Here is a 21,847-nt window from a genome sequence, read left to right as displayed (position 1 = left end):
AGAAAGAATCCTATAGATATAATAAACTTTTTCATTCTACCCTATTCCTTGATAAGTCTTCCTCTATTCTTCTTAATAAAATTCTCTATACAGTAAGTACTTAATAATTGTGGAATAGAGATAACAAAATGACTGTTAATCTCAGACTTCTTAATACCCTAATGGCTATGATGGGAATGACATGTGCTAGATGACTGGAGTGAGATGACGCAGTAGCAAGATGAGGGGTCTGAGAATCAAGATGAGTGAGACCACAGGCACAGTTTCCATTACGTGAAACACTAAAACTGATATGTCCAATTTCATATCTTTGGAGGGCAATAAAAGACTTAGTACTTGGAATAAAAGGGCAACTCAACTTTTTTTTAATATTTTCAAGTGCAAGATATCACATACATCAGCTTGTTTCTAATCTAAAATGAATCAGACAGCTATAACTAATTAGAGAAAGAAAGAGAACTTTGGAAGAAAAGGTGGAAATGTTATCCCAAAGTCTTGAATATTGAAGATAGCTGAGGTAACCACAAGAAAGAAAATTCTTTTTTGATATCTTCATACATGAATTACTCCTTGGAAGTTGCTATGCTGACATGGCTAAATGAAAAATATTCTGATTTACACATAAATATTCTGTCTTATATAGAAACTTTCGCTAAGTTTCTGAGATGATCATGAAAGTTTTGTCAGTTACAAGATACATAACTCTGTTTAGACAATAAATTTAAGGTTGAAATTACCCTAAACCAATATAACAGCATCCATACTACACATGCACACTAAATTTTTTGGAAGAAAACCTCTACCATTTAAAAAAAAAAAATTCCTTAAGAGGCAAGTTATTATACCAAATAAACAAAAACATTGGCTGTCACATTACACAGATTTGGCTATGTAAGCATCAATAATGATTTTTACTGCAATACATCTGTGAATCATAATTTAAATGCAAAACCAGCTTTTGTACAAACCTATGATGAGATAATTATTGCAAGATAAAAAATATGACAAAATATCTACAAAAACCATAATCATGAGACGATGTTATGCTTGCTACACAGCTATCCCCGAACATCCCTTGTGATACGTGTAGGACCCTGCTCCACAACCAATGGTCTCCATCCATTTGCATGTAAGGCGAGTGTGTCTTGTATTAACCAACGCAAACGATGAGTCAGGGAGCCACTCTCAAGACAACTTTCCAAATGATTACAGCTTTGCTCAATCAAGTCCTGTACAAGGGAAAATGTGGTGCATCAATTGTCTACTTCATCAAAATGTCTATTTACAAATGAAGAATTTCTTGACAGATAAGATTTCATAACTTCCAAATCGTGCAAGGTAAATCAAGTTAGGCAACAAGATTTTTATGAAATTTTTCAGTTTTTCATTCCTAAAAATGCAAATTAAAACTATCAAGTATCTTAATAGTATAGTATTCTGAAATAAACAATTTCAGTTCACCAAAATTTCTTCTTTTGCAATAAAGATACAAATGCATTTGAGTGTCTGAACAATTATAGGGGAACATACACAAACCAACTCAAAACTGGATTTTTCTTTGTTCAATCTCCTATTTCAGGAATTGTGGAGGAAGGACACCAATGGAAACCTGGACCAGATGGGAATTCAGGCAGTAAGTATGCAACACACAGAGTGGAGCTAATTATAAGCCAAACAAATAGCAACTGTTCCTTAGTCCTCATCTGGGATACATGAAACAATATCTCTCTTCCCACATAGTTTCTTAAGTAGCATAAAAACCTTTTGTATTTCAAAAATGGAAGCCAGTTCGTAGCCTTCAAAGATTAAAATACTTTATGAGCAATGTCCTAAACAGAACTACTGTATTATGATGCTGCTCTGTGTTAGTATGTACAAAAATATTGCAAAAATTGTTCAAAATCCTCCTCTACTTAGAAGCAGTCCAGCAGTCCATTCAGAGTACTGTACACAAAGTCTCTTATAAAGTCTCTGATTAACTTCCTATCTTCTAACTGGAATATTTTATAAAAGTTAAGAAATTTCTGGGAACAAAAATTATACTTTTTGTTGGCTAGGCAAGGGTAAGGAACTGGTTACTCTGAACCACAGTAACTATGTACATCCAAATGATGGAAAATGATTGATCAAACTCCAGTAAATTTTTTGAAGCAGATGATCCTCAAATTAGGATAAACTTTAAAGTCGAAGATAAAATAAACAGTACACTGAAGTCACCAAAAGAGAAAGGCTTATTACCTGGACAGTCATAACGATCATTCTGTAGTCTGATTCATCTTCCAGTGTTTTGTATGGGCTTCATAGGTCCATACATCAATGTACTTCACAGACCTAAATTAGCAGCTACCAATTCACAAAACTATTGACTGAATTATGAAATTTAGGCTGTCAATCCAAGCACTGGGACACCTTCATCCATTCAGGGCTTAATACGGTGAAAAGAGGGAGCTGGAGTGGCTGGACAGCAAGATAAAGAGATCCAGAAAGTAAACAAAATAAGTACACACAAACATCAACACGTGGAACTGGGTGAAAACCCAAGTTGCACTGAGAAGCAACAGTTAGAGGTTTTGGACAGAAAGATTGAAGAAAGGAACCAAGAACGGAGGTGAAGTAAGCAACAGCCTAAATGTGGATACAGCTAGAAGCCAAAAGGATGCTGCAAACACTCTTTAGTAATGTCTACCAGGCACCACGTAAAGTGCACTGAACACATTACCCCCTACAGTGAAATTTTGCCGAACCGAAATCACCCAAGAAACAAGCGTTGCATGTCTGCACTACAAGAGCCTTGACCAGGAATCTACACAAAATTATAATAGCAGATAACGCTTACAAAAAACCAATTCTTTCTAATACATTCAATTTTAGTTAAGATACTGATTCCATGCTTACAAATATGCCTCTTAATGAAAAGGTAGATTCTACAACATAGAAGCTCATATTAATTGATATTAACATATTCAGTGGTTTTGATTTAGACTGTTAAAGAAAAATTTTTTAATAGTAATTGATATTCACTTTATTGTTAATGATAAACCATAATATAAAATGACTGACAGTATGAAGATGGAGTCACCAGTAAGTCCTACATTCATGAATATATTTTGTTTCTGTAAACTCGTCCTCTGCACAGGCATTAAAAGTTTCCGAAAAGCAGAAAACAAAAAGACTATCTCTAAAAGATTTCCTTTGCATAAAGAATAATGATGCAGAAGTACAGTTAAAACAATAATTTATAATTAACTTTCTGCTAGAATGAAGGTGATGTACTAAAAACATTACATCATATCAATTCACATACTATCATCTAATTCATGTATAAGCCTATCTACTAACATCCCAGAAATGATAAGCCATCCATGAAATAATAATCAAATGAGACCACACAATATGAAAAATTTCTGGAAACACTAGAATCAAATTACCGTTTCTCAAAGTACAGTTAACTTAAAATGCAAACTGCACCAGAAAAAATACCTGAAAAAAGTCTTACCTCATGAGTTTGACTGAGTTCTTGGCCAGTAAAATGAAGGAATCGACACAAACATTCCAAAGACCGTTCATCACTATGTTGCAATAATGTTTCAACCATGGCTGCCACATGGTTGCCACTCATTAGCCCGTTCTTATGTAGCTCCCCAACAAACCTAAAATACGAAATGTAAAATGCTTCGGTACATAAAAACATTCAGAATCAAAGTTCTAACAAACACTGCAGTGTATCCAAAGAAAAATTAAATATGTATAATTGAATACACTCCTTACTACCACAATGATTAGAATTCAAAGATGACATGTAAGCCACAGTCAAAATACAGGCCAGCCAGGAAAGATTAAAGTTATGTGTACAGTATACAGGGCCAAAAGACCACCTACACCATATACACATCTACACCTACCAGCATGAAAAATTACCAGAATTCCTTATTTTCCCTTGGTGTCACAACTAACCCCACACTTTGTTCATACCTGCAACCCCTTTGACCTTTTAGTGTAGTTCAACAAGATTACTAAACAGTAGTCAGAATTAACTATTCAAAATATCTAGATCATTCTAAATTAATAAAAAGCATGTTATCAATTTTCATAAAATTATTTTGGTAGACTTACCTTAAATGGCCAATGCACCTCTGCCTCACTAAAATCTCTTCATACACAGTATGCGATGAGACTGGTTCCTGATAAAAAAAGAAAAGTTAGTATATGCTTACAACACAAGAACTGATATTCAGATTAATCACACCAAAGTCCTAAAGCTATAAACTTTAAATTCCTTTTTTCACAAGCTTCCAGAGTATATAGCCATAATTCTGTGAATAATACAATCTATAATCAAGAAAATATCCGCTAATGAGGTAAACAGTAATTAACTTCATATTGCATACATTCACTAAGCTGCAACCTTGCTATATTGACATTTATTTAATACAGTACCATAATGTACTTAACATAAAAATGCAGGGTTACATTGTACATTTTTCAGTCTGTGTGTGTGTATATGTACACATATGCATCATGTGAAGGTAAACTATGCACCTACTGTGCATTTGCGTGCTCTCCGGCATGCTCTCTCTCTCTCTCTCTCTCTCTCTCTCTCCTCAAAACTTTTTCTTATAAAGAAACTGGGGTTGTTTGTGTTTAAAAAGAAACAAAAAGTTGTTAATGGTCTTTTTCACACTGAGTTTTGTGTATTTTACATATCTTGTAAGCAAACAGAGGCAGAACTACTGCAATCAGCTGTTTTTGTTAGCTGTATTGTACAGTACTGTATTGTAAGTATGTTTAGAAGCAATCCATTCTGCAGCTATATCTCTGAAACTGAATATTAAGTTAGTTAATATTTTAAACTGAATGGCAATTACAAAATACTGGTTAGTATAGGCTATTAATTACTTTATATAAAATTGCTGTGATATAAGCTATGCTAGTTGGCTCCAAGGTAACATAGAGGCTATACGTAAATCTTCATTACTTAAAGAGATTTTGTTACACATTGGGAGGTCAGACCCCACTATAATGTTCATTTAGTTCAGGTGCCACTACCAAATTTAACTTACAAATAAGGGTGAAGGTAAGAAATGCAGCTAAAGCACACTAACTACACAATATAAACTTCATGAAACCACAAATGGAACTGAATTGGTGCTTACACTCATAAGTAGTACTCAGTTAACCATGCATATTGTTGAAGCTTATAAGACAAATAATATGTTTGTTTGCTGTACAGGCAAATAAATGATCTATTACACAAAACCAACCTCAAAAATTTTGTTGTATTCCATAAGAATCTGGTAACTTTCAGTGAAATGATTTTCACAAGCTTTTATTAAATCACTCTGAATTTCGGTACGAGCATCAATATTACTGCACAAACGGGCATATACATCCACAAACAGTGGCTCATCCTGGGCCTGAAAATATATACAGTGATGAAATAAATGTTTGGTTGTGTAATTTGAATAAAATTTACTGCTCTCTACCATCAAGCTATAAAACTCCACAAAACCAACACTTAAAACAATTCAAACAAGTGGCACTGTGTGACTATACTGTGCTGACAAAAAAAGATAATTATTATTACACTTGAAGCAAATTATGGAGAAACTGAGAAGAAATATTGGGAACTAATAAGTATTTCAGTGACATCAAAATACTTGATTCCCTTCACCACTGCATTATAAACTACAAAATGGAATGCATATTCCCACACTCGATATATTAAATAAAAAATATATATTCAAAATATTATTTCCTTAAATACAAACACCTTACTTTATCTATAATGCCCAGTATGGGGTGTTAGCCAAAAGTTTAATCATTCAATAAATGAAATCTATTCTTGTGTCCTCTCAGGTGAGTATCTCAACATTAGGAGAGGACCTCTTTCTCATTATTGTACATCACACAAGTCACTTGATCTCAATGTCTTTGTGAGCTGAATCAGATGTGGTTGAAACTAAAAGAGGGGCTAGGGGAAGTCATTCACAGCATATTAGGTGGTTTGTATTTATGCACCATAAAATTTACTTCATATTCTTGTTCGTACCATGTAAATACCTAACCTGCTCTCCTACTTGTGCTGTACTGTCCATATGTTGAAAATAAAACTGGTAATACAGATTGATCCAAATTTACAACCTACTCAACTTATCCATCTGTATTTATAACCATAACTCCTGATGGAATAAGGAATGACAATGATGCAATCATGAATGACAACCAAGAAAATACTGAATTATTATACTATCAGGGAATAATGTAAAGATAATACAGTGGATAATGCAGTGTTTTGTATATGCACAGAATAAAGATAGCCCCTAAATTAGGACTGGGTTTGGTTCTCGACCTTGGCACTGACTTAGTTGGTACTGTATGCCATCTAATCATCTATTTTTTATGCTGGGGCAAAGCCATGATGTCCATAACTTTACACATAAATAAGAATGCATGTTACGTCCAATAACTACATATAGTGTATAGTATACCATTTTTGTAGTACAGTATACGGATTGAAAGAGTAAAATCTTTCTTTGTTGTACTCACCCTTCATCATAGCTATGTCATGGGCACCGTGGGTGCTGCTCAACAAGTAATTAGAATTTAACTAGACTGCTAGCAAGAGCTCTTCTTGTTTACCTCCACTAGGTGAGGGTAGGGTGAGACAGCAGTCATGTTTTAGTACTCAGTCGATTCTTGGACCTCAAAGTGGGGAGGAGGGAGGGATCCTTACGAAGAAGGGCAAGTACAACAAATTTAGAGTTTATTCTTAAAATCCTTAATTTGGTTGTGATTCTCACCCTTCTTCATAACTGCAACACTGAGTGAGGAGGTGGGAAGAGATCTCACTTTAAATACCAAAAACCACGATAATGATTTAATAAGCAATCACATCACACTGCTCACCTGATGTAGTAGATGCAGAGACAAATACTTGTCACAAGAAGATCCTCATCAGGGGAGACCCTTAACTATAGGTAGTGGCAGTGGGGTCCCATATAAAAGTTTATCCAAAATGCAACGTTGAATGACATAGTATGGCCCCTGTGCCTCAGGCCTGCAGAACTAAGGGAGCTACAATACAACTGGACCTGCAAACACTGTGAAAGTCACCAACTACCTAACAGAACTGCATGTGGTAAACCACTCCCAAAAAAAACCAAATCCAACACAAAGAAAGTTGGGCCTACCTATCAACATAGGGTAGGTTTCTCCCAAGAGGAGCAATTGCTCTGCAAAATAATTAAAGTATATGCTATTCAACACTGTACAATAGTAGGGTTACTGTAAATCACAGTGAACAGGCTACTTCCTACTGGGTTAACTTAGGCCATATACAAAACCAGCCAGGCACCATGCTGTTTGAACCTCTTTAAATATGTATGGCACTACTTAATAATATCACCTTCCAAATTTATGGATTTAACAAAAGGAAATTCTCATGCTGAATCTCTACATCATGTAAGTAACTGTAAGCAAAAACGGACCAACAATGTCACTGAGCAGCCTTCATGATACGATCTAATGACAGATTGTGCTGAAAACCCAGACACGTAGCCACTGCTCTGATATCATGAGGCTTTACCATGAGTAATGGGAAAAGGTCCAAGGATATCTTAAAGTGAGCCAATAAAATCAGAGACTTCAAAAAAATGCCTTAGCATTTTCAGACATACATAAGTCAAGTTTGCGTACTGCCCGAAAAAAGTCTTCTACATTGGTTTACCAAAGATTTAAGCCATAATATGTAGCAGTTTAATACTCTGACTAGACATAGCAGCAATGGCTCTTCCTCTGAGCTTAAGTTACTTAGAGATGGCATAGACAAACCCCTAGGTAAGACTTTCACTTCAAAATTGTTTTTAGATCTGAGCAGGGACAAGAAAGTAAGTTCAGCTACTCTAAGCAAAAAACCTATATACGAGGAAATAGCCTGCAGAAGTACTGTAGTTCTCTCGTTAATTCAAACAAAGACTTCGACTTTGTTTCCCTTTGTCGCTGAAGGTAAGATAGATGTTGTCAGAAAACACTGCAACTACCTTGTTTGATACCTGATGTTCCAGGCATTGTTGACATTTCTATATGACTAGTAATTCCTCACAGTTGATGTGAAGGCTTGACTCTTCCAGTCACCAGGCTCCTGAAAACTATCTAGGCAGTCCTCGCTTATCAGCGGTGTCGTTTAACGGTGTTCCAGTTCTATGGTGCCTGGCTAATAATGTCATTAACCAGATCTTCGGTGATGGTAAGTGGTTTATCAACGTCAGTAAGCGGTTTATCAGCATCAGCAAGCAGTGTATCAGCATCCGCAAGCGGTTTATCAGCATCAGCAAGTAGTTTATCAGCGTCAGCAAGTGGTTTTTTCGGCATCTGCAAGCAATTTTTGGAGTCGGCAAGTCATTTTCAGTGTCGGCAAACAGTTTATTGGCGTAGACAACAGTTAGCGGCGGAATGCGACTTTCAGTATCAGCAAGCGGTTTATCAGCGTCGGCAAGCGATTTTTGGCATCAGCAAGCAATTTATCAGCAGCGGAGAGCAATTTTTGGTGTTGGCAGGTGGTTTATTGGTGTTGGCAAGCGGTTTTCAGCGTCAGCAAGTGGCTTTATCAGCGTCAGCAAGTGGTTAATCAGCGCCGAGAAGCAGGTATTTAAATATATAAATAAGATAAATAAAATTATGAATACGAATTAAAATAAATGTACATAAGTATGTTTATTGATGTTTACAATGTCATAAATGCCATTTACTATACTGTATTACCATAATTATCGGCAATTTTCAGTTAGCAGCACTCGGCTGGAAACAGAACCCCTGCCATTAACCAGGGACTGAATGTACTTGACCAATACTACTCCCAAGCCCTCGTCTGAAGAGTTGGAACAGAGCAAGATGTCTGGGTTCAGAACCCCTACTGAAGAGACAGAAGAAGGTCCTGATTCCAAGGGCTCAACACTTGATCTGAGACTCTGTGTCAGTGCTTCTGAGATGGAATTGAAAGAGCCTCATGCACAGTCTAGTGCCCGGCACTAGTTTTTCCAACAACATATGGCTTCACAGAGAAAGCCAAGATTTTGCAAGATGCTCTTCAGAGGATAAGACACTTTCTGCTAAAGAAAGGAAGTAGGGGACTTGATTCTTAGTGCGGGAAGCCCTGAAAGTCACAGTATTCAGGACCATCCCTAGATACGAAATCTTTTGAGTTGGTTGAAACTGATTCTCCAGGTTGATATGAAAGCCCAGAGCCTGGGCTAAGGCCAAAACAAGGTTTCCCACCCTTGGGCAACTCTTTCTGGGTTTTGCAATCACCAACCAGCCGTCCAGCTAGAGGAGAATCTTTATATCCAGTAGATGCAGCCATTCTGCAAAGGGGGATAGACAGAGGAGCAGAGCTCTGGCCGAAACAGCTCAGAAATGAAATACTCTGCCTTCAAAAAAGAAGCAAAGAAATTTATGAGATTGCTGGTGCATAGGGACATGAAATCAGGTGCCTTTCATGTTGATAAAAACATCCAGGCCTCTTTCTTCAAGGTGACTAAAATGGTAGCAGTCGACTCCAAGGAGAAAGGGGACAACTTTTTGAAGATTTTGAGTTTCAAGACACCTAAAATTGCCTCCAACCCCTGGTAGATTTCGGCATTAGTCTTGGAAGAAACTTCCTTTAGAGCTGACTTCGAAAGGAGGAAAACAATTTCCTGTCTTAGAAACTCTCTTTCCTTAGAACATTCAGAACAGTGATCACAACGATGTTCAGGGCAAAAGTTATGAGCGTCATATTTCTCACTAAACATCCTTATTAAGAAACCGCTTATCTTACAAGTCCTGACTGATCTAGATTGGGAAGGTTGCGATGTGACATATTTCTCAGACATATCTATGTGAAAATACAAATTCAAAATCCAGGTCCAAAGCCAACAATCAAAAAACACAAATTCAAAAATCAAAGCCAGTCAAACAGTTTTACCACTACCAGCAACAAGAAATGACTGTGTACCAAAACATGACCGCAGTCTCACCCCTACCCTCACGTGAAGGGGGTAAACAATGGGAGCTCTTGCTAACAATCTGATTATATTCCAATTACTTGTTGAACAGCCCCTGAGGCACTCAAGGTACAGCTATGATGAAGGGCTAGGATTGCAACCAAAAATTACTTTTTATATCTAAAAGAATTATTTTTACACATTTCTTTATCTTTTAAGAACATTCATACAAGTTCTTTTTCATCTCATTTGACAGATATTTCACTGGTTGTACATGAGGGTGAACTGAATTTAAGTAAGTTGTTAAGTTAATGATATTCTGTTTACATATCTCATACAAGTACATATCTTGTACTCAACTCTGCTTCATTTTGACCTGTATTAACTGTGTCCAGTAATCAGGAATGTAACCTGGATATAAATCACAGGCAATGTGTATAAGTCACCACTGTATACTGTATGGCTCTGCATTAGTTCAGCTGCGTCCTTCAAGGACGAGTTTGTTTACCACTGGAAGTCAGCTTCCATCCTATGTGCCACAGAATTTGATGCTTTTTATGAAGTTTTAGCAGTCAGAGCACAAAGAAATACATATGCACATTACTGTACTATGAAATAATACTGACATGAATTTATTTGTAAATGTATTAAAAGAAAAAAATGTACAATATGGTAAATATTCTTTTACAATACAACATATGTGATCTTAAAATGTTACAACAATGCAATTGGTGAAAAACACCAGCTACTAGGAATTCATCAGTTGCTTCATCCATCTGACTTGGTATCAAGGCTCAGTAAAAATAACTGGTTTGTAATTTGTAAAAAAAAAAAAAAAAAAAAATCAATGGCTGCAAACTAACCTTAAATATCAGGAGCTCAAAGAAATGAGCTAGATGCTCAGGATCTGATAAGAGCAGCTCACACGCTTGCTCAAGGAAAACAGCTAAGGATGTCTGTGTAACTCGGTTCAGGATACCCATCCATCGACGGTACAATTGCTGTGATAAAACACAAAATGATCACTATCCTATCCAACGCACACATTTCAACTAACTCACCTTGATACCTAACACAAAATTAATTTACTTATTTTCAGGTAAGCAAGATACATTTAATACAATTTACAGGTGCTATACTGTACTGTACCCCACACAGACCCTTAAGTCCTTAGAACTGTTTACCGTATGAATTGTCAGGGACAGAAATACCAAGCATAGTAAGGAATGCCTGTTTAATTGAAATCCTATTAATCATACATATATCTTAATTCCAATCCCAAAAATCTTCCCAAGTTCATTAGACTTTTGTATGATGACCACAAGAAGTGCCTTGTGAATTTTCAAGTGTGTCTCAGCCAATACTAGAAGGAATTTGGAATAGACCTAAAAACTGCATTTTTTTTATCAGGGAGGGAAGAGTGCTAGTAGTCAATCTGCAGACTGATCCAACACAACTTTTGGGGACAAAACCCATAGCAGGATTTAAGGACAGAATTTGTTAAAAGTATGAGCTTCCTGATTAGAGTCTTGTAGACTGACATGCATAAGGAATCATTTAATAAAAATTAAAAATAATTAAAAACAAGAAAAATGGGTGAAAATCAATGCCAGCATATCATTAATCATGAGTAACCTGTAACTAGATTTCAGACAGAAATGATAATGATGCAATTCAAACAAACGAGCTTTTATGTTGAGAGTTGCCAATTAGTACTTGCAGGTTTTATGTTGATATCTGTAAGATTTTGAAAGGTAATTCAAAATTTAGCAGGATGACTGTACCATTACCAAGTTCATATTTACCTTTGACTGCCCGTGCTGCGCATTAGGTTTCCAAGGATTATCACAACGACGCAAAACTGGTGGAGCACTTCTGCTGTCCCCCATTGTCACTGGTGGACCCTCTGGCATTGTAGCTGTTGAGTGTCAGGAAATGTATGAGCATTTATTTCTCTCTACATTACCATTCAAATCACTACCAAAGAAGTTGTCCTTACAATTACCTACATAAAATTATTAATTTTTTAAACATGACTATTTAAACATGACTAGAAAGTTTATAAATGTATACAATCCATGATTGCATATCTTCAAGGTACTGCATGCAAACCTGCAGTCTTTTACATATATACTCTATACCTTCAGCAAAAACTTGATAACAGAGTTGTTAACACGCAGTAAGTGAGAGAGAGGACATGTTATCATCCACTTACTCAACTGTCAGCATACACTTTTTCCTATGGCAAGAGGGACAAGATGGGATACTGTACTTCAAATCTGTATATCTAAGGGTAATGCAAATAATCTTCAAAATTTGTAACTTGTTCCTACAGGCAACAAGGGTTTGTCTTTTATATAAAGATTTTACTCCTTGGGTGGGAGGCTTTTATCCAAAGAATATGACGTGTAATGTTCTTCCCAACTGGAAATGCCAGCTTCCCAGCCACTTATATGTGCAAAGGTAGCATGACTCAGGTAAAATCCTGTACAGTTTGGCATATGCACTGTTGAGGTTGGCACGGTCCTGTGCTAAATCTGGACTTGTGTGACCTAACTCTATGAGAGAGGAGGAATCAGGTCCTCCCATTTTTTAAGATACAGAAAACAAGCTCAGTTGATAGCAATATTATAAAAATTGGAACATTAGACACAAAGACTACTGTAATGGTATACTGCCTGACCCCCTTACTTCCAAGGGGGGAGGAGACAAAGGGAGTCACATTCACAGACTACCGCTACAGTCAAGACAGACAATGCTCTATTGTCTAACTACCTGCATCTGGACAGACCTACGCATACCCAGCTGTTGGCCCTAGACAAAGAGAAGGGTGTGTGGGGAGTGGGGGAGACCATTCGCCCTTCATTCATTGCACTTAATGCCATCTACAAACCTTATGGGAAACATTTTTCTGTCCAATGGAGATTTGGTGGCTACACAATGTAATAAGCTGACACCACAGGTCTTCAAGAGGTGGCCAAGAACTTAAGGATATCATCCCCTAAGTTGAAAGAGGTAAATTTGGTCTGGCAGCACCAATTCACCTGCCCTCAGTACCTTTGATATTTAGTTCCTTTTGAATCCCATGGACAGGGCAATACCCCTGACTTTCTCAGTCGTGGTCTGGAGTACAGAGATGTCTCCCTCACCCTTACAACTAGTACACCTACTTGATGACCTCACCAAGGCAGAACAAAACAATGTCCTTGGACACTTTCTTGTGCCTGCCAGTACAAACATATAGTAAAAAAAACTCTGTCTTAAGACGGTGAATACTGTGAATATAATAGTAGAAAACTGTTGTGGGACACAAAAGTATCTCGCTTAGTCACATCAGATTGCCTCTCTTGTTTCCTTCATATGTGAATCTTTAGCTTTATTCTTCTTTTTCAGTCACATTCGTGGTAAGTAAAACATAATTTCCCATTAATAAAAACTTATGAAGGGTACCTAGGGCCTGTAATACTCTATGCAGCAGAAACATGAGCACTGGCAAGGAAAATGGAGATTCTGAAAAGATGATGCCATAAAATGAGGAATTGGTGCACAGATGGAATGGAATGAAATATAGAGTTTGGGCCAAAGGCCAAGCACTGGGACCTATGAAGTCATTCAGCACTGGAAAGGAAATTGAGTGCAAAAAGATTTGAAAGGTGTAACAGGAGGAAAACCTCACAGTTGCACTATGAAATAATTGTTAGGAGAGGGTGGATAGCAAGATGGAAGTAAGATAACATGAATGTAGGTACATTAAGAGGAATGAAAGGGGTTGCAGCTAGGGGCCAAAGAGACGCTGCAGAGAACCTTTAGTAACGCCTACAGTGCACCACATGAGGTGCACTGACGGCACTAACCCCCTACAGGGGTGTACAGATGTGGTATCCAGAGGATGGAAAAAAGAATAAGATCTCAAAGATTGAGATGTTTTGGGCATTTGATAAGAAGGGATGAGGTGAAAACAGCTGGTAAGAAAAGCAGCAGGAGTGAAAGTGGCTGGACGAAGAGTTACAGGGAGGCCTAAGAAATCATGCAGAAAGGGGTAGATGGGAGAAAATTTATTTTAAAACATCTCACCCCGTAACGGGAAAAGCTGACAAAAACATTTTGATGATGATTTGAGTTCAATCAGTGATACCTTCACTTGCTTAGGGATCCCAGCTTACTTAACCAAATATTTGGCTAACTTTGCCTTTTATACTAATCACTTCTGGATTCTTTCTTAAATTCTGTTCTCATGGCACTGCATATCATGCCTGCGCTGTCATAACTAGGTTATTCAGAATATAAGACAATTAGTTAGTTCTGAAGTGCTACAGGTACTATAGAGCTAGGTTCTTCTCTACCAAACAACGAGCCAGCTAACCATACTCCAAAAGATCACCTTTTTGTATCAATGGTAGAGATACATCGAAGATTCTTAAGCCAGACATTGTGTTAATGCATTCATGGATTTCTAAAGAACCTAGTGAATATCATGCAAAAGTTATGGTCTCACTAATCATTTAGACAGGGAGGGCAACTGCTGGTAAGGATGTGATTTCTGAGTCAATTCTACAAAATACATTTCATAAACACTGCATGGCATCCTATATTTGCTTATTTCATGAGAACGTGGCAAACATAATTTAATTTTGTACAGATTTAAGTAGTTTGGGTAACTTCACTCTTTAAAATGTACTGTTATAGTTCCTACCTCAACAATCTAAATAAATATAAATCTTTAAGACATATAAAATTCTATGAAGGCTACATTCACATCGAAAATAAAAGTAATGTGTGACTACTACTTACTGTTTAAGCAAACAGTTATATTATACAGTACTGTATTACAACAGTAGTTAAAGCAATTGTGATGTCCTGACATAAAACAACCAAACCTAATCTCATTATAGTCTTAATAAGTTTAAAACAGTTTGGTCTGGCATTACTCAGATATCCAGTCAAAACTGTAATACAACTGTATGCAATGTATGTAGACATTTCATTTAATCATAGCATGATTTCAGGTACATATTTAGCAGACTAATCACAAAAAATTAGGAAAATGTTACTTGAACACTTGCAGTTTACTTAGCAAACCTACCATATGTTAGGCTATGTATATTTCAGTGGATGGTGCTGTATTACTAAAAACAAAAAACAAAAAACCTGATTACGAAAGTACAATGAAATAATTTTCATAAGTTTCAAATAGCCCCAAAATCTGAGGTGGGCAAGATATATACCATTTGCAGCATGTCAGTCTTGGTAATGAATGTCCCTTATATAGCAAAGGTATGCTCACCTCATATACATACACAACATGCACATAATATACATACACATAACAGGTTAGTTTAAGTGAAAGCAATACAGCATGTTTCTCCTGGTGCACAGTTTCTACTAAATTTTTAAATTCAGTCTTCACTGTAATTGTTTCCACATCCTGAACAGTAAAGCAGACTTCAGACTCGCACCTTCTTAAGAAAGTACTCGTAACAAGTAAGTGCAGGTCCTAAGTCAAGACTTGGAAGGGTTGGGTTATCTTTGGTAGGTTGCCTTTAGGATGAATTTTAATCAACATAACCTGGACCATCAACATCCCTCAGTCAAGTCATTCCTAGTCTAAATGACCCCTTCTTGTTGACAGCCTACATAAAGGAATTGAATATCAAAAGCCCTGTACACCAATGTCAAAAATTAGAATTTACTTTATTATGAATGACTGATTCAATACAGGCTGTGTGCCACATACTGTAAGCATTATATACAACAAAATGTGCATACAGGGAGCGGAGTAATCTCCACGCCCTGTTTGTACACGTACAAAACTGCATTCATTTTGCTGTCAGTGGCTGATTATATGTATTATATACGCATCATAGGCATTACCATATAAAACCCTAAGGAAATAAATTGAAATCAAAAGTATATCCTACCCTAAACTTGAGACTACTCGTTAGACGTAATGAGAAGGGATGTGGAGCAGTTGATCTGAATAGCAGTAGATATAGAAGGATGGTCTAAGAAATCCTGTAGGAAAGGGATGGATAAAGACCTAGACCTGATGCAAGTTCTGGCAGAAAGAACACAGGACAATGGAGATTACTCATTTCGCAGCTAGTCCTCAACTGGGAAAAGCTAAAGTAAAAATGCTTATGATGATGATGTTCTCAAAATTTTAAATAGAAGAATTAACATGAACTGATAAAATATTCAGTCCTCCAATGGGATGCACAACTGAATGTACAACTGCCGCTTAAACAACTATGACTCTTAATTCATGTATATAATCCCACAATGCTGACCATCTGCAGTAACAACAAAATTCCAATAAGAAATTCCTGTGAATCAGTCTGCTAGGTGTGGCCTTATGATGCAATCCTCATCAAATTTACGGCCAAACTGCAATGCTCGTAAGCATGTTTACCCAATATCTATAGAAAAGCTCCATGGGGTGCCGTGTATAGTACCAGCCCCTCAAGAATAAAAGTCAAAACATAAACAATAGTTGGTAAATAACCCAAATTATCTCACCTGTACTGCATCATATACACCTTTTTCTATATTGTTCATTCACAGAATTTTATTAATAAACAATATCTCCATGCAGTGCTCTTCTGTAGAATTACCGCAAAAGAAAAACTAGATATTTCAGACAGTGGACGTCCTGGCATGGAACTACATTTTTTCTTTTACTTTGCTTCCTAAGGGTTTTCCACTATGCTCAAATGTATATGTAATAATAATATATAATCAATCATTATTTTACTACACAGTACATACTACTCTTCTAAACCTTTCTTTAGTTCCTAGTTTAGGATGTAGGCCTACCAGCATTATCAGGACCTTCACTATGCTTACCAAGCAAAGACTACAAAAGAAAGCTACCTATTTCTGAGTTTTTTTTTTTTACCAAAGATGTTATGACAGAGTTGCAGGGATGCTGGACTGATAGCTCCTAAGCTTGGGCTTGCGCAGAATTTAGAATTTGCACATATGACAAGTTCAGGGTAAATGTATAGGAGATGGCCGCACACACATACCATTTATTAATATAATTTTCAGGCTAAACAATATAGAAAATGGCACATGTAATACAGTACAGGTGAGATAGCTTAAGAAATTTACTGCAATAATGAGATATTTGCCATCTTTTGTCTATACTTTTACTTTCACACCCGAGGGGCTGTACTAAACGCAGCATCCAGCGGATATTCCTTCATCTTCAGTTCCAGCCCCTCGGGGATGAATATAAAAACATAAACAAAAAATGGCAAATTTCTCAGATTATGTCACCTGTTCGGCATTATATAAACCACTTCCTATACTGTTTACTCAAATTTAATATTAAAAATCAATATCTTCGTGGGCCCTCTCCTTTACATTTATCCGGGTTTAGTTTTATCACAAAATTCACATGCCAAATTGTATTAATGTTTATGTCTAAAGTCACGATTTGCCTTCTAAATTTAGGTCTAGGCTGGTTTACCGAACACTGACCTTACTATAAGCAGTCATGGGGTAGGCTTGACCAGGGTTTCAATATCTGTACTGGCCAGAAAAGAATGTCATTAGCCTACTGCACGTAGGACAGACGGTGTGGCTTACAAAAACATAATTAGCTACGAAAAAAAGGCCACAAACAAAGTACAAAATACAAATGACTTGTAGGGCCTAGGCTACAGCCTCCTTCGATAAAAAAAAAAAACATAACTTACTGTAACTCTGCCCCATCGTTAACCCTACTTCTTGTAATGGCTTAATAGCTTCGTTCACTTCTACATTAGTAACTGAATCCAGTTGCTACAGTAACCGAGATTAATCCTGAATAACATCTACAGCCCTAAACAGCCTAACCCCGTTTGTCTGTTGGTCAGTATGGCGTAACAGACTCCCATTACACAGTACTCCATACGAATCTCCGTTAATCACAGCCACCAATATATTGGTTAATAGAGTTTGTTTAACATATAGTTAGCCAGACATTAATTAATTATAGAAGAACTAAAAACTTGAATAAAATTGCCTGTCAATTACAGCCTCGAACTGAAATGTGTCCCGTTCCTCTTTCTGTGTTTACAAAATATTGAGTAACACCAATAATATCACTTATCTTTCCTCTGGCAACTAAACTATCGTACCACTGTTGACTTACTAGTTTATTTCGGTATATTTTTGTACGGGAAATTGAATATAAGTTTATTAGTAACTCCTGATTAACTCAGAAGAACTTGGTCCAGGTTAAGAAATATATGGAGTGTAATTAGATGCTCTGAAGCAACAATGTTTTCTAAAATTAAACTAGTGCGTCAAGTGTCACTATCAGCTGATCGCACTATCTGTTTGGAGAAAGGTTTCCACTGGATTTTACTTTAAAAAATGACAATATTCAAGGCTGTAAACCACAACGTTAGTACATTATAATGACTTTTTTCGAATTGAATCATTTTGAAGTAAATAATTATCCTGAAATGTCAACCGATCAAGTAAATAGCCTTCTTATACATACCACTTTAACTCCTTTACTCAGGGTAAGGGTACGTTGGCAAACTCGAGTACTTTGCTTACCGAAATCCCTCATTCCAACCCCCGCCCCCCACTGCAACCTCTCTCTCTCTCTCTCTCAACTTCATCTGGTTCAAGAGCAGTCTCCTTACATGGGACAGAATATATATATATATATATATATATATATATATATATATATATATATATATATATATATATATATATATATAATGCCCACACATACACATACACATACACATACACACACACACACACACACAAAGGGAAAGAATCTGGCTGAAGTGGATTCAGTGCTGAGTCGACAGTTAGCTCTCAAAGAAAGATTGAAAGAGTAGATTAGAGAACATGTAGAAAAGCATAATACAAGGGTGGAAAGGATTAATGCATGCTTGTGGAAATGACAGTTGAGAAATAAGGCCAATTAAGGGGTTCAAGTATGAAAAGGCACCAATAGCTCATGTGATTACACGCAACATGCTGCTGTGTGGTGGTGACTGTGTTACCGAGTAACTGACCAGGGATTGTGAGGTAAGTCTGGATGAGGTAAAGGTTCCATAGGAATGTGAGAGAAGAATAACTGTTCCATATATATCTTACTCGAATTACTGGATATGATCCTCACTACAAGCCTTGAATCCGAGTGGGGGTAACTTGAGACACTGTCACCTTCCGTATTGGGATATATTAATGAACTGAAATTTTCTGACGCCATGTGTTAAAGTGACCTTACCGCAACCTTAGTTGGTTATCTCTATATGAACTGACTGATAAAAGGGAAGAGATAATCAACGCAATCCCTGTCATCAAAAGTACCCAGGATACCACCACATTTTCTTCAGCTCTCAATGTCTTCTCCTCCACAGGCAGTTGGCGGAGCCATGTGTGAACCCTTTAATGAAATCCATACTTACCAGCCATGGAGGCTCCTGGAAGGTTAAAAACACCCGATTCCTGATCGTTGCCAAAGACGCGGCCTCGTTCAGTTAATACAGGTTCTCCGTTTATGGTCACCGTTCAGTTAACTTAGTGTGTTTTAATTTAGAATTTTCTGGTAGTCTAATTATGGTAGTGAGCTACGATCGGCTCTGTTATTATGACTGAAGAAAAAACATCTATTTCACATTTTTTCTAGATACCTTAACTTTAGTAAAATATGGTTTTTACAAATAAACCCATAGTATCATCATGGCGACTAATATTATCATGCGCAAGTTCACTCAACCATCAGTAGTACCTGACACTAACATAAATAAACGATGCTTGCAGATCATGTAAGTCCAGTATCGTCAGAGCATATTCCTAATATAAATTACAGTGGCATATACAAGAGGGAGACTAAAGATTTTGTTCGTAGGTAGTGAAACACTCACAAGATTTACCCGATACATTCCTTTCCATTTTTCTAAGGGCCATCGTAGCGCCTTGGATTGTTGTGGTTTGAGAACAAGGGTTAGGGTTACCTAGGCTATAGGGGTTGGAGTGCCTGCGTGCTTGTGGGCAAGGTTGGGTGCTTGTATTATAACATTCTTGCGTGGCTTAAGGTCTTCTGGGGAGACCCAGGCTGATGCGTATTCTGTTGCTTTTGTTTATGAAAGATAGCAGAGATCTCTCGTAAATCGAGTTATGCAAGTGAAACGATTACGTTTCGAAGACAATTAGGCGTAAGAAATAACTTTAAAAAATAACAGCATATATTTTGTAAAACGTGTGAATTTCATGCAGCTACCGAATCGCAATATTTTTTTATCAGATGAGAAGTTGAAATGTCCATCACATACTGTATATTCGTCGGATATACTGAATAGAGTAGGCAAAACATCTATTAAAGTGCGTAAAAGATCAATGAATTATGACTATTATAAAAACCTTGAGTACATATTGTCTGCGGCACTGACATAAGACCTACCAGAATAGATCTAACATCAGGTAAAACTCAGTTGTCAAGGACATTTCAGAGGTGACATTAAATCTGAGTTTAATAATAAATGTATAAATTCAAAAGATCATTACAGTTAACCAAGCGAAAAACACTCCATTTTTCTATGCAAGAGATTTCTCATTTACCAAAAGCATTCCATGGAAATTTTCAATGACCGTGCAACCTAGAGCCTGAGGAATAAATAGCTTTGTTCAAAGAAATCACTTAGGATCACTCTTGAAAATGGTCAGTGTGTACCTTTACCCCCGTCGTATCACTGTATTGCCAAAATAACAAAATACTCTACACGACTCATCTTACTATAGGATGCAGCATCCTTAATGACAGGGACTCTGGTCTCCCGTGGCTACAACTCATAACCACCGGAAAATTTATGAAATCAATTTCTTCCAACTTTATGGGCGGGCGTCTTCTTCAAATTAATCATATCACGACTGCCGTCTTAATACACTTAGCCAACCCATGGCTTGACTGGCCTTTTTTAAAATTCCAACTCGAGTACCTGTATTGGATATCATTGTTCCTTAACATTTGAGACCCATTAATTCTTTCTCCATTTACTGTCATTTCATCCTTTTGTGTATGCTATGTTCTCATTATTTCTGTTTTCTCATATCTATCTCAAGTTCCATAGCTCTAGATGTGATACATTCTATAAAGCCTTTTTTGGAAATCTTGTGGCGTTTAGCAGATTGAAACAGCATCATCATCGGCGTATTTTAAATACCTTCTATCGTTACAACAATCTAAACCACCTCTTTCTTCCCCCGATACTTTCTTCACTACCTAATCGATGGGATGAGTAAACGGGAAAGGTGGCTCAACATTTCCCTGTGGTACTCCTTTCTACAGCAGCCCGCTTTCGCTAGTGGTTTTCAGTCTTCATGTGGTGCAGGATTTGCTACGATATCATTACTAATGAAACAAGTATTTCTCTCTACCTTATAAGGCTTGTGTTTTTTCACAGCAGAAATGTCTGAAGTTTATATATATTGAATAATAACAAAATACCACCGCAGAAACCTGTAATTTTCAGCGACTAAAACTGCTTTGCGAGTTTTTCAGATTTACAGGTTTGTCCTGAAAGTCCTCTTGTCCAAAAGATCAAGTTTTCATTCCAGAAATCATATGAAGCCGGCAACTGTGTATACATATATCCCTATGAGTGATTTCTTGGTATCTCCAACGAGTGGCAGTAGATAAAACACATCGTAATATTTCTTTTTTAATTATTCGTTCTCGGCCCTGGTCACTCTCGTTTGACCTATGGGTATTAGGTGAATAACCCACCAGACTGGTTAAACTATATGATAACAACATTGTTGTCTTCACATCATTTGAATTCAAACTTTAGCCAACGTACTAATTTAATTACTATCGCTTCTTTAAACCTCTTCTGATCAACAACTCATATTCC

The 21,847-nt window shown here is 36.9% G+C and overlaps 1 protein-coding gene across 5 annotated transcripts; it reads right to left on the bottom strand.

The window, feature by feature from the left end:
* Positions 1-333: 333 nt before the first annotated feature.
* Positions 334-18,247, bottom strand: LOC136846943 (eukaryotic translation initiation factor 4 gamma 3-like). Of its 5 annotated transcripts, XM_067118218.1 has the most exons (8): positions 18,000-18,069; positions 16,497-16,579; positions 11,786-11,898; positions 10,844-10,981; positions 5,262-5,414; positions 4,114-4,181; positions 3,497-3,650; positions 334-1,229 (listed from the first exon to the last, which is right to left on the bottom strand). In XM_067118218.1, the coding sequence occupies exons 3-8, from the start codon at positions 11,891-11,893 to the stop codon at positions 1,059-1,061; spliced, it is 792 nt and encodes a 263-aa protein (XP_066974319.1). In that variant the 5' UTR covers positions 11,894-11,898; positions 16,497-16,579; positions 18,000-18,069; the 3' UTR covers positions 334-1,058. The 5 variants fall into 5 exon arrangements, with proteins under 5 accessions (XP_066974319.1, XP_066974327.1, XP_066974308.1 ...); XM_067118226.1 differs by lacking the exons at positions 16,497-16,579; positions 18,000-18,069 and adding an exon at positions 18,118-18,247; XM_067118207.1 differs by lacking the exon at positions 16,497-16,579 and having other exon boundaries at positions 18,000-18,097.
* Between the last annotated feature and the right edge of the window lie 3,600 nt (positions 18,248-21,847).

This window comes from Macrobrachium rosenbergii, chromosome 2, assembly GCF_040412425.1.
Source record: "Macrobrachium rosenbergii isolate ZJJX-2024 chromosome 2, ASM4041242v1, whole genome shotgun sequence".
NCBI classification, from domain to species: domain Eukaryota; kingdom Metazoa; phylum Arthropoda; class Malacostraca; order Decapoda; family Palaemonidae; genus Macrobrachium; species Macrobrachium rosenbergii.
The sequence above is the reverse complement of the archived record's forward strand: the minus strand, read 5'-3'. Positions and strand labels throughout refer to the sequence as shown.